Raw genomic sequence first — 14,308 nt, 5'->3', positions numbered from 1 at the left:
CAAAAAAAAAAAAAAAAAAAAAAAAAAAAAAAACAAAACAAAACAGAATAAAATCTGTATCCAAAAATATCCCCAGAGAATGGTAGTGTTGAACAGTTACACAAGTACTTTGGAATTTTAGTCAGCGCATTACTGTTAGTTTCTGAATAGGAGAAAAGAACTTAACGGCATTCCATGTCCTATTAAAACATTTTATTAGTAAGCACAAGCACACGGGGAGATGGGTTCAGGAAGCGCCAGGTGGGAGGGAGCAGCAGGGTGGGGCGCATGGAGGGAGGACAGCTGGATGTCTGCAGAGTTGGCCTTGGGACACGTGCTTGGTCTCACATGGCTGGGGCCTGGTTTGATGGGGTAATGAAGCATTGATTATTAAGAAAAAAAGATGAAATGGCCTTTGCTCATTCATTATTTTTATCTCCTAGCCGTGGAAGACAGAAAATTGTTCATAGGAATGGTTTCGAAGAAATGTAATGAGAACGACATCAGGGTGATGTTCTCTCCATTTGGCCAGATAGAAGAATGCCGGATCCTCCGGGGACCCGATGGGCTGAGTCGAGGTGAGTGTGCTGTCTGGAAAGCCTCTCCCCTTCAGTGCTAATTGGAGCTTTGTGTCACAGTCGAGACAGATGTAGCCACCGCACATGGCAAGAGGTCACCCTGTAATACATCCCATGTGATAAAGTTATCCAACCTGAACTTTTCACCATAGCCGAAATCATCACCTTTTATTTCTCCGGTTCAGAAGGCCTTGGTGCCACCATATTAGCTCAAGTTATCACTGTCAGGTGTGAAGCCAACAGGCTGCCCTACTGCTAGGCATCCTTTTCAATCTCAAATTGAAATGGATTTGGTGGGGGGAGGTGCAAGAAGGAGAAGTGGAAAATGAGAAAGGATATTTGTTGTTTTCATCTTAGTCCTCGAGCTTCCTGCCTGTGCCTGAAAGAAATGTCAAGAGTATGTTAATAGTACAGTGACACAAACCGGGAAAAAAGCGTCAGTGTTCACATGTAGTGCAGAGCAGATAGGGACGTAGCGTAACTGGGCCTGTCTTGGGGTATTAGAGTTTTATTTCAAAGAGCAAAACTCCTGGAGTCCTGAGCCAGGGGAACTCGTTAAGTGACAGAAAAGCGACTTTACCCTGAAGAAGATTGTAGGCGCTTCTTTGCCACCATGATAGAAGCAAAAGCTGTAGCTCAGAGCCTTGACGATAAGCTGGTATTTACAAAATAGTTGGAAATCACTGTTATTTTCCCTGTTTGCCTCTCCCTTGACAACGCCGCACACCTCCTTCCTGAAACCACTCATAAAGGCTGACACTGGAGGTTGACACTCATCTGACTGCACTTCCCTGAGTCAGTCCAAGGTGGAAATGTATATATAAAATGTGTTTTTCACTTCTTTTTGCTCTGTCGCCAGGCCAGAGTGCAGTGGCGTGATCTCAGCCCACTGCAGCCTCTGCCTCCCGGGTTCAAGCAATTCCCCTGCCTCAGCCTCCTGAGGAGCTGGGACAACAGGCGCACGCCACCAAGCCCGGCTCATTTCTGTATTTTAGTGGACACGGGGTTTCACCACGTTGGCCAGGATGGTCTCCATCTCCTGACCTCGTGATCCACCCGCCTCAGCCTCCCAAAGTTCTGGGATTACAGGCATGAGCCACCGCACCCAGCCTGTGTTTTTCACTTCTTACAGGAAATCCATATTTTTAGCAACATGGAGAGGTTTTCATTCTCTTCTTACTGCAGTTACCAGTGCAGTTTCTTTGGGGCAAATGAGGAACTTGGTTTCCTTCTCAGTCTCTGGCTCTGGGCCAGCACTGGCACCCCAAACCACATGTTGAAAGAAAAGATTGGATCATGAGGATGAAAGCACTCATCTTCACCCTTCTCACTAGTTTGACCTGACTTCAGCACCATGTGAGGAAGAACATTTGCTCTTTTGATTTTTAAACATGAAGCTTAAAGATGTCAGCTGCTAGAATGGAGGCCGAGAGAACAAAAGTTCCCACCTACAACCACCTCCAGAGCCCCAGCATGAAGGTAGTCTACAGGAAAACTAGGAGGAGGTGGAACCACGCCAAGCTTTTGATTCCTGTGTTTTCTTTGGAAGGTGATTTAAAAAAAAAAAAAAAAAAAAAAGGCGGCATGGAAATAAGTTTATGCATTCTCTAACAATTCTGAAATTTTGTTATGTAACACTCACTTAAAAGATGTAATTCTCTAAAAGCTGAACAAGTCACTGTATTGAGTGTGATCCTGGAATAGCAGATCCAGTATCCGGGACTTCTCTGCAGCTTTTCACCTGTGCCATCGGCAGGGGCAAGCAAAGCCATCCATCGCTGTGATAGACCGCACCACCTCTGGCTCCCAACAGCCTCACCAGCCAAGGGATACTAGCATGCCCTCCTAGGGGCTCAAACCAGCAGACCTTCTAATCACACCTGGTGGTCCAATTCTTCATCATATATATCTCCACCTAAGCAGACAAGTCAGGAGAGAGAATACCATGGGAAAAGACAGTGTGGCTAAATTAAGAATAAAATATGTAGAAAGATGTGATCATATTTTTGTGATTCCTTTTCTGGTGCGAATTTAATAATTAGAATCCCTATTATCTCCTGTTGTTATTCTCAGTCACACTTCAGTGTTACCATTGTAATTTTCATTCTCCAAGGTATGGAGAAACGGCACAAGGAGAGCCCTTAAATTAATCATAATGAAATATATAATGGCTTAGGGGCCAGTGACCCCAAGTTCCAGACCTACAACTTCTACTGAAATGAAATAGAACTTTTAGTCATTTTATTTTCTTACCTCTGTCCTGAGGTTTCCCCATTTGTAAATGACAGCTGTAAATATATCTGCCCTGCTTCTCTTGCAGGGAGTCATTCATTACTGGTGTGCTAGCTTTTCGCCTGAGCATACCATCTGCATGGGTTGGCGGAGAGACCCCGGGTGGGCAGTATGTGTGCCTGATTTCTGCTCCCTCTCTGCTGGCCTGGCTGATCTAGGCAGTGACTCTCTGGCACACTTTCTCTGTCTGTCCAGTGCGGACAGTAATGAACAGGATTGCTGCCTGCAGCGTTCAGAGCTCCTTGAGCATACATCAGTTATTTCTGCAGATCAGGTTTTAAAGCAGCCAGAACCTCCATGGGAAAGAGCAGGACACACAGTACTTAACAAGAGAACTTAGCTAATTTGATCTGCCATTTGGTTGATTAACCAGCACTTGACACCAGAAGCAGCCTGTTCCTGCAACAAGTGACGGGGAGCACTCTCATCAATATTTTATGCAAACGCTGGCTCAATGGAAAGAGGAGAAAACTTTTCCCTCCCCATCTTTTTTTTTTTTAAACAGCAGAAAAGTAATTTCTGGTGAACCGATGAGAATTCCCTATTGCAAAAAAGAAAAAAAGATACCCATTTATAACCATTTATTCTGAGAACTAAAGACAGACAGCGGTACGTTTTTCAGTTCGCAGGACCCAGGGACTCCTGGCTACAGGGGCCTGCTCCTGAATCAGTGTATTTGTTAAAAGCACAATTCTCTTTCATGCTACCATTTTGCTTTCATTAAAAAATTGCAGTTTTGAATCAAATATTAATAAGTGTCTCCCATTAGTGGCACTGCAGATAAAGGGCATTCAGCATTTCTGTTCTCAGTGTCTACTGCTGGCTCAGCTGATTAAAAATAAATAAAAATTAAGTGAAACAAAAGCTTGGCTGCTCTGCACGATACCTTCTAACACAAAACCAGGGTATACCCTCTTCCGTGAGAAAGTTTTAAAATCAAACTCTTGGATTATGGTGAGGGAGAGGTTGCAGCTGAGTGGTTCACTTTTCTGTTTTTGCTTTTGCCCAGTTCACCTAGGAGGATGAAGACAAAGGAGGCAACTAGTCTAGCTGGCTCCTGCGGATTTCTAATGTCATTTCTTCCCTGCCACATCAGTAGTTTCAGGTCCTCCCTAAGAGGCGTTACACTGAGGTTTCACCAGGCTGGCTGACCCAGTACCCCCACTGTGTCAGAGAGGTACACTGCCCTGACCCACAGCTGTACCCATCAAGCCGTGCTATACTTTTGGTTAGAATCACTGCCTTTTTTTTTTTTTTTTTTTTTTTTAAGTCGTGATTTACCTTTTGGCAAGAAAAGAAAATATTTTTTAAATCCCATCTTACTCACCAGCCCCAGCCCATGTTCCAGGGCAGACACCCTCAGGAAATTGTCACGACTCTCTACGTGGAAAGCACCTAACACCTGCCAGGCACCTGGAGCCTCTCGAAGATCCGAGGACTCTTCCTGGCTTGAGGCAGCGTGGCCATATCTCAGTATGCGTTTCTCCCTTTGGGGAAGTAGCCCATTCTGCCATCTTCCATAACTTGGAAAACACTGAGATGCTTTCAAGCAACTTTGGGATGCTCAGCACCTTCTGCAGGCGGCTGCTCAGCCTCTCCAGGCCTGCTGTAGAAGCCTTCATGGAGAAAAGGAGCAGGATGCCGTGGGCCCACATGTGGCAATTCAGATGAGGTGTTTGCTCTCAGAAGCAGAGCCTGAAGTTTCTAAGCCAAATGTGCTTAATCGACAGCATCACCCTAGCATGTTGATTTCCTAAAATACACACGCTCTCACTTACCCACAATCCCACAGTCAGCCTGGGGCTATTTAGGTACAGGGTTTTCTGCACCGTGGCAGTTGAATATCTGTAACCCAGAGACAGTAAAGGAGTTTATTTCATTTTTCCCCCCACAAACTGTAGGCAAATCTTCACTGCCATTTAAGGTAACTTTCTGCTTGTTTAAGAATATTCCAGCTGTGTTTGTGGTGTTCCAACATTCCCCTGCCAAAACCCTTGACAAATGAATTGGCAGTATTTTCAGGGATGTTGGCAAGTGCAGACTGGATTTAGCTATTAAATCCTCATTTGTTTTTGTCATATCTGATCAGAATACAGGGATGGGCTTTTGACTATTACAACATGTACACAGTGCTTGGGAGGCTGATGCAGGAGGACCACTTGAGCCTGGGAGTTCAAGACCAGCCTGGGCAAACACAGCAAGATGCTGTCTCAAAACAACAACAAACATGTACACAGAAATGAATCAGTTTTCACACATTTTAGCTCTGCCCACACAGTACCTAAACATTCAGATGTGTGGGAACTTTGGCGACATGCCCCCTTGACTCCTTACTGCATTTGCCATCTTGTTCCAAATACAGACTTCCAATCTTATCTCAATGATGAGATTTTGCCAGCTATTAAGTAGGACCTAGTCTGTACCCAGCCTCACATGCCATAAATGAGTGATGTCTCCATGCCAGTTTTAAATAAAGTAACCCAGCATCAGGGATGGCCCATCAGAGTATTAATTCTTAGGCCCCATTATTATATTGATAGCATATGCTTAATGTTGCCACTGCTAAAAAGATACAAGAAAGATTGGCTGCATGAAGGTCTTTCTTTGGCTGACTAGGAACTTATAAGCAAGTTTTCCATAGGTTAAAATCAATTGGCTGCATGAAGATCTTTCTTTGGCTGACTAGGAACTTATAAGCAAGTTTTCCATAGGTTAAAATCTCCTTCGTCCTACACAAGTTACGCTTCTTTCACTTGAAGTATAGTGGGTACTTCACCTCTTTCAAAGAAGTAACAAAGAAAAGCAAGAGGCCCTGGCATTGTTCATGCTTTTAAAAGTGGCTGTATTTTTTTTTTTTTTTTTTTTTTGGTGCAGAGCAAGAATTCATCTAGTTCTCAATTCTCTTGCAGCTGAGGAAAAAGGTGGAACACCTGAGTTAAGATATCCTTTCAACTGAAATGACAAGTGTAATAGATGTGTTCCAAAATCTTCTCTGTGACAGGGCTACGTGCTTTCCTTAGATCTTGTCTGTAGGAGGAAATTACTTTGAGAAACCTTTCCCCAGTCAATCATTTATCTGTTTTAGCAGCAAGAAGGTAACCTCACTGAAATGAGAGGAATGCAGCTCCTTTCATTTCTGTTAGCAATCCCTAACATTCTGAAAGTAGGGATAATAAATAATTGCAAAGGTAAATTGCAGGTTGGCCAAATTTACAGTTGGAATTTTTGTGCTACTATATATGTGGAGGTTTTCAGAGAGTAATATACATGTTGTCTTACCAAAACTCCCTCCCCACCAAAAAAGAAAGAGGTATGGCTTCATTATATTGATACCTGTATATTTCCCCCCCCCAGCCTTGTTTCTCCAGCATTTTGGTCAGTAGCCAAAGAGCTGATTGCTGAGACCTGACATTCAACAGTCTAGAATAGTTAAGGGCTGGCCCTACAGGATCAGAGCAGTTGTCTTGTAAAGACCCAGTGAACACCACTGCACCCAGAAGCTCATTTTTAGTAGAAAGGGGACAGTTACAACCCAAGTTATTCCTGTCCAGCGGAAAGCCTTCTGGTTGGCTTGAGAGAAGAAGCCAGCAGCCAGTCTTAATGGTAGGGACTTATGTGATCCTGTGTTAGTATAAAGCCATACATTAGAGGCCTAATCCTAAAGCCACCCATGTGTTTTCAGTGGTGTTGAAACAAAAACTAAAAATCTATCCATAGGACTTACCGTGACCTCCTGTTTTAGAGAAATTACAATGGTTAACAAGCTACCATTGCAAGAAACAGTTGACTCTGAAGTTGCTTGACTTCATCCCGAGTGACACAGAGAGTGACATTTTTCAACATGCACTCCTACTTTATAAATGACACTGTAATTTTTTTCTCAAGTAATTGAACACAGCACACAATGCAGAACTTGACAGAAACCCCTAAGGAGACAGCTTCTCTCTTACTGCACCACTGCCAGTAGAATTAAAAGGTTAAAGAAGTCCTCAGATGTGTCAGATCATTTTTTTGGGTGGGGTAAGGATTGTATAATTAGAAGCATCAGTCAGGCTTTTAATTGCACGGTCGTTAGAGGAAAGGGCAATGATTTGAGTTTATAGAAACAGAATTTTATTGTTCTATTGGTAATACTTCTCTTCTGAGGCCTGATAATTGCTGTATCTTTCTTAAAAAGTTCTGCATATATGAAATTGTGGCAAATGCATAAACTGTGCCTTATTGATTTTTGTTGACATTTTATGTTTCTTACGCATTTTTACCCTCCATTTGGAAACTGTCAGCTTGGCACATGGTGCTGGATAATAAGAGCAAATGAAGTGAATACAGCAATCTTCTTGACTATTAAAAGCAGAATTAGCCCAGGCTCCGCTTGGTTTCAAATCTATCTCCAGTAGACGATTTGTCTTTTCCTCCATTGTAGTTTCAAGATAAGAAGTGGAAAAATAAAAATCTCTTAGTGTTATTTCCTCTGTTAATAACGCCAGGGATGATGAAAATGCTTCTGAAGAGATGTTACTTGGAAACAGATGGTAAATTTGGACTGGATCACCTCAAAGCTCAGCATCAGTATGGAAGCCAGTGGAGGTCCTGTCCTCTGTCCCACACTTACATCATCTAGCTGCCTCAGAGGCCACTAAATTGCTTTTATTGATGACAAAAGCTACAGTCAGTCTCAGTACAGGTAGCGTGTTCAGATAGTAAGCTTCATCAGCTGCCGTGCTGTCGGAGAACCACATGAGACAGCTCAGCATTCACCGTGAGCTGGACTTCATTCAGGCTTCTTCATGAAAGCCAGCTTAGCCAGGAGGCGAATGTGAGATGAGTTTCTCATGTACTGAGAGTTTTTGTGTATTAAAAATTATAGCATGATGTGAACAAAAAAATGCATTGACTTATTTTCATGACTGGATGTCGTTGTGCTTTGAGGGTAACGGGCAGGCATTGCTTTCTCTTATTGCTGTTGGATTAAAAGGTGCCACCACAGTATTGACTTGATAATCTCACCAGGTATTCATGCAGAGCAAAAGAAGAAAATATATTTTATGGCTCACAGATTGATTTACATAAACCAAACAATCTGCTGGTTGTTTGAATGCAGAATGTTCTATTTTGCTTATTGGCCACAGGGGCAACAATCTCACATTGCTGATGCCAGAATTCTGCTTTTCATGCATTCACTCTGAAATGACAATAGATGTCAGCCTCTCAGTGTTTAGATCTGCTTCATTTGGAAATCTTTTAAGTAGTAATAATAATGTTTTGAGGCAATTGAGTGGAACACTAAATTATTCTCTGATACCTAAGTTCAAACTGTGCAAGGCTAAAGAAGCTGAAAATCAGTGCACTTTTAAAGTCATTAGAGATCATAAGTGAAATAAGTCTGTGTTGCTTTAGCTAACCTTTTAGTGTGCTGTGGTTTTATTATAAAATCAGCCTGAATCTGCATTAATTTCACAGTCTTTTTCTCTAAGAAGCCCAAGGGTGCATGATGAATAAAATGTAAATTTGAGAAGGCAGTGTTTTTATTAGGGAAAAGGGCAATGAACCATGTAGTTGGAGCAGTGACCTGCATGGTGGCCAACGCTGGGACAAGAAGCAGAACAGGCACTGCAGAGTCCAGTTATTTTACAGCACAAGAAAAAACAGGCACGGAAGGTTTCACTGGTCTCCCGGCAGATATTCAGAGAAGTGTACATTGTCTTGTGTATGTTAGACTTAAGGTCACATCTTTGATACGTTTCAGAAATTGGCAAGCCTCATAAGTCTTGAAGATTTTATACAAATAAATGACAATGCACATTTTTTACATTTTATAGCAGTATTGAATATTCTCGGAGTAATGGAGCATTTGTTTTTATTAAAATTAAAAATTACTAAATAGTTTGTAACAGATTTGGTATATTTGTATTTGCATAGCAACAATTTATATTTATACATACATATATATTTTTTAACTACCTGGAAGGGATTTAGATACATTTGTTTGCTGACATTTTGAGCTCTTGAAATTTATTTGCTCATTTGCCCTTGGTGTGAGGATTTTCTTATTTGCCCCTTTAAAAATCAATGATAAAATTTGAAATACAAAGCCCCGATGTGTGGATGCCCTCAGTAAAGATCTTCAGTCAAGGAGAAAATGGAAAATAGCAACTTTTTATTTTAGAAAATGCAAACTAGATCTTGCTGATTTCAAACCCGGTGGCTAAAAACAGTACCCAACTTCCTCCCCTAGTTTCCATTTAAAAAATAAACTAATAAATAAATAAATCTTTCTGCTTTGGTCAGATTAGCAAGTCAGCACTGTGAATAAAAAGCAAAGTAAGATAAAACCAGAGAGAGAAGTTGTTTTATTTTTATGTACTACTGAGAACAGTGTCGTCTTGTGGCAGTTCTCGTAGACTGTGTTGGTTTAACAAGCGTCCAACCCTTTTGTCTTGTTGTTTTTTGTCTTTCCTGCTCCCTGTCCCCTTGTTTCCCACAGGCTGTGCGTTTGTCACATTTTCTACAAGGGCAATGGCACAGAATGCAATCAAAGCCATGCATCAGTCTCAGACCATGGAGGTACTGTATCATCTGCCCTTTCTTTGTTTTCTTTGTGCAAATGATGGGGAATGGTAAAGCAATTCTCTCCTGTGTGGATTGTTCACATGACAATCACAGATGTAAACTTTCACCATCTCAGTTTTCATTCATTCATTCTCATTCTCTCCTTCTCTCTCACTCTTTCTCTATGCATTTTTCCCCTAATGACTTGAAATGCATTTAGGAAAACCTTCCACTTGCTCTCCAGTTATTTATTTGAGCCTTTTATTGCAGTGGCACGGGCCCTGTGATGTAAAATTGTGAGCACTTTGAGCAAAGTGTCATTCTGGACCTAAAGGATCAAATACATTCCCCACCCCGGGGTCGGTGTGGATGAAACAGTAACAGCCTCCCACCCCAAATTACTGCTTGCCCTGTGCTAAGTCCCAGGGTTCTTTCTTTTATACAGGGTCAAGTTATCTTCCATCTAGTCAAACAGCATTGTGTTTTTACATCAAGAATGTTGGAGAAAGTTAATATTTCTCCCACTGCATTTAACATTGAAAATGCAAATTTGGAAAATAGGATTTGTCTCCTTCCTTAAAAAAATGAGCAATAACAAAGAAACATAATAAAGGCTCAAATGTGGTCTCCTAATGAGAGATCATGGCTTTAGGGGAAGGTAAATACCCTGGTGTGGATGCACACCCACGAACCTAGATAGATGGCTCTGTACTTTTAGTCTGTGATTTGGGTCATGGCCTTTCAGAATTTTGCACAAAAGCATTCCAAGAGTGATATGCCGTTACTTCTCCTGTATTGTCTGATAGAATCATTTGGGAGTGCATGTTCTGCTGTATTATGTATACTGTATCTTTGTGTATGGGTGATCTTTTCCGGAGGTGGCCTTGTGGTGTTATCTGAAGCTGTGTTTTCATATTTTGAAAAAAGATATTTTCAATTTTATTTAATATGCAAAAAACTTTTTTCTTGATTGAGCTTCTGTTTTCCCCCCTTTTTGTTGGGGTTTTATTTTTTTGTTTGTTTGTTTTTGTTTGTTTTTTGCAATGCTGCATCTCCCAAAGCATGCTGGGAGCTAAGTGATCATTATGCGTCATGTTTTGTGGGCAACTTTTTTTTATAGTGAATCAAAAGGTGGGTGCAAAGGGGGGAAGGAGTGTGCATGGCATTGTCATTCAGTGTTTACTGTACTTTTCTGACTTGTGATACCAGCATTGCAAAGCCTATTGTCTTTTTCGAACATTGATCTTGACTTTGATATTCCTAACATATCTTATATAATCACTGTGTTTTCCTTTCAGTGCAATGCATTTTTAAGACACTCACAACCCCCTACCTGAAGGCAAGCTCAGGTGAAAATCGGGCATGATAGGAGATAATGAGCAGGATTTGGAATGTCTAGGAAGCTAATCTTGTCTGACACGCAGTTACACATGTGATGGTGTTTTGCTTCCCTCTTTCTCTTACTGAGGCTGCTCCATTCCTGTGGATTAGCCTGATTTCCAGCCACATTTTAATCTTCAAAATGAATTGAAGATTAAAATGAAAGTGCTGTTAGGGGCAAAAAAAAAAAAAGTCTTTACTTGTATTATCTTCTATATATGCGTTTCATTCTTATTTTTATTTCTTGTAATTTAGTGATTTGTACCCAAATTGATCTCACCTGAGATAATTTTGAACCTCAGTTCTTCAGTGTTATTGTTAGAAACATTGCGATCCCCATTCCTTCCCTTGGAGCCCCCCCAGTAATGCTCAGAGAGCCACGGAGAACCCACGGGAGACCATGTTCCCCTGTGTTCCTGTAGAAGGAGAACTCGGGATCATAAAGCAGAACTGGGCATGAACCAGGCTGAGAAACAGTAGGTTCCCATCACGTAAAGAGTTGGTTTGACCCCTGGGGCATATTTATTCCTAAGCCCTTGATCCTTTATTATTAATATCTCTATTATTTGAAAACCAAATCTGGTGTTTAAAACTGGACATTCATGCTTACACAGAGGGGCCCTCTGACACTTAAATTTCTTGTTTAGTTTTTTTTAATTGGCATTTAAATAGGAGGTTATATATTATGCAGTCACATTATAATTGTTTGACTAACGTTGTTTATTTTTAACTAATTATAGTATTTCCAGGACTCTGGCATACGTCTTTAACCAAGATGTATTACCTAATTCACAGTGATGTGAATGTTGAAAGAACAAGGTCTTAAAAACAATTAATTTTATATCGTGCCTTCTATTTCTCCACTTGCCTTCACTCTATCCCTGCCCTGTGTTTCATGGTTTAAAAAATCATTTTTAAGCTATAATCATTGGCCTGATTTTCTGCTTTTATATCATTTTTACTATTTAAGGAAGAAAAAAACAGATGTTCTATTAGGAGAGATGCTATAATTTGTTATGGAACAAATTTGATGGAACAACAACAACCCTTTTCCATGCAAAACCCCCTCTCAACATAATCTTCAAAGTATGTTGCTCTCTTTTAAGTGAACTACTGAAACATGGAACAGATACAGAAAAAATGAATTACAGATTTTTTAAATGATGGAAATACTATTTTTGTGCAATTTACTGACATTTAACATTCTGTACCATGACTCTGCCTACCAGAGCTGAAGACCAGTAGGCTGGAAGTTTAACACTGAAATACTGATCTCATTTTTCTCACTTTTTTTATTAACAGACATGATATCCTCATGTATTCAGAACTGCATCCCCAGTAACTACCCAAAGTGATAAGGAAAAAAATGCATTTGTTTTCCAGAAAAGAGAAACATGACCCAAAGGGAATGGAACAGAGAATCACATTTAAATAGAATATAACATTTCTGAGAGGAGAGAGAGAGAGAGGTCTATTATGCTGAGTTTCAATAAAAGTTTTTATTTTAATCACTTGGGTAGAATTACTTCTTTATACCTCAGCAAAATTGAACAGCTTTAATTGTGATGAAATGTGTAGGCAAGCCACACGAAGGAGGAGAAGAGGCTGGGGAAGGAGGGGGAGACTTCTGCTGAGTTACTTACCAAGTGGCAAATGTTGCAAAGGTGCTTTGGAAAGGAGGTCTTCGTGCTTGGGGTGTTAGGCCCTTATAATCCCTGATGATTTTATCTAGCTCAGTAGCGAATTCTGTGACCTTTAGCCATTTCTTTCTCACCACCCCTACTCCTTGCCTTTTAAAGGAAATTAAAACTGAAAGAAGCTGCTAGAATGGTGAGATTCATTAGGGAAAGAAGCCAAGTGGACTCCTCTGTCTGCCGTTCACGGTCTACCTCCTTTGGCTAGAATGTGCTTCTGTTTTCTGGGTTTGCACCAGCTCCAGGGATGGCGGGTAGAGCAGGTGTGCTGAGGGAAGAGGCCTCTCTGAAAACGTGAATGGTTACTTTGGAGAATGCCTGTGTTCTCTGAATATCTCCTGCCCTCATCCTCATAACTAAAATGAAGTACTTCTCCCTGTGATTGCTGGGCCAATAGGATTTTCACAATCCCAAAGTTCACAGTACATAACTGAAAATGGGAAAGAGTAAAAGATAAATGAATGAGAGACATGGCCATTCTCGTTACAGATTCTCCCCTTTGTCCTCTGTCCACCTGTGGACACGGGCAGGCACACAAAGCCAAGTCTGTCTTTAAGACGAGCAACCCGAGAAGCTCAATTAAAGAACCTTGGTAAGGTCTGTTGTCTGTAAGGAGGTCCTGCAAGGTTGAAGGAAGACACAGGAAGAGAGAAAGAGAGTCAGTTACTAATCAGAGCAAGAAAGCAGGTGACTTCACCGACTACCAGATCCCCCAAAGAAACCACTGGCAGTGTCTGGAATTTTCTGTTGATGGTACTATTCAGAGAAGAAGAAGGACTATCAAACCGTTTTAGACCATTTCAGCCCATTCCATGTGCTCCAGGCTAGTGCAGAAAGGTAGCTCCGGTGCTGAGTGTCGTGAGCGGATTCCGCCAGCCTGTAACCCCCTCTCCACTTTCCAATGTGTCTGACCACAGGGCTGCTCTTCACCTATCGTGGTGAAGTTTGCTGACACTCAGAAGGACAAAGAGCAAAGGCGCCTCCAGCAGCAGCTCGCTCAGCAGATGCAGCAGCTCAACACTGCCACCTGGGGGAACCTGACGGGGCTGGGCGGACTGACCCCGCAGTATCTGGCGGTAAGTGCTGGGCAATGCCGGCGTGGTCCTCACCCACTGAAACTCTGCAAACTGACTTTTCCCCTCCCTACACTGAGGCATTCGTTTTCAGTACATTTTCCATCTCAGGGAATTATTGAAATCAGCATTTATGCAGGATGTTTTTCCAAGTTAGATTGATTCTATTAAGAACAGGACTAATTGAATTCCTGCCTGATGGAGGAGGGGCAAAGTCCCACAGGTTAAACTTCTAACCCGTGTTGAAAGACACCCCAAGGCCGTGAGTTAGAAGACCTGCAGCTGATGATGTAACGAGAGGGAGGCCGCTGGGCTGGCTCATCCCTGTCAGGCCAGGGTCTGTGCCAGCAGGACCTCAAGAGAAATCTCCCAGAACATCCATTCCATGATCCTGGCTCTTCACAGTGGAACCAGATTGATGAAATCAAGTGTTTCTTACTTCATCTATTTGAAACCAACAAAATTCTATTCTATTTCAAGCCCCAGCAGACCCAGTTCTTTCAGCCATTCCCTACGTCTCGTGGTGTCTGAACTTGAGCTTTCTGGTTGTTTACTCATGCTCTCCATTTCACTTTGTGTCTTTATTGAAACACAATGACCAGAATTTAAGACAGTCCCCCGAGCGAGATCTGAACAGGACGGAGTAGTTACCTCTAGTGTGGACTTGAGGGCATCTGACTGGAGCTTGAGAGTGGCGTTTGTAGTAACCATGGCAGATGCGGGCTGGAAGGCAGCCAGCATTCCAAAGATTTTATTTTTACTT

The 14,308-nt window shown here is 41.7% G+C and overlaps 1 protein-coding gene across 24 annotated transcripts in view; it reads left to right on the top strand.

Moving 5' to 3' along the window:
* The window catches only part of CELF2 (CUGBP Elav-like family member 2), an 867,108-nt gene that overhangs the window by 788,565 nt on the left and 64,235 nt on the right, over positions 1–14,308 (top strand). For all 24 annotated transcript variants that reach the window (XM_030819314.1, XM_030819310.1, XM_030819322.1 and 21 more), the window contains 3 exons: positions 423–557; positions 9,334–9,413; positions 13,390–13,548. In XM_030819314.1, the coding sequence (XP_030675174.1) occupies positions 423–557; positions 9,334–9,413; positions 13,390–13,548 (374 nt within the window). The remainder of the gene's footprint in view (positions 1–422; positions 558–9,333; positions 9,414–13,389; positions 13,549–14,308) is intronic.

The sequence above is a fragment of the Nomascus leucogenys genome, chromosome 9 (genome assembly GCF_006542625.1).
Source record: "Nomascus leucogenys isolate Asia chromosome 9, Asia_NLE_v1, whole genome shotgun sequence".
NCBI classification, from domain to species: domain Eukaryota; kingdom Metazoa; phylum Chordata; class Mammalia; order Primates; family Hylobatidae; genus Nomascus; species Nomascus leucogenys.
The sequence above is the reverse complement of the archived record's forward strand: the minus strand, read 5'-3'. Positions and strand labels throughout refer to the sequence as shown.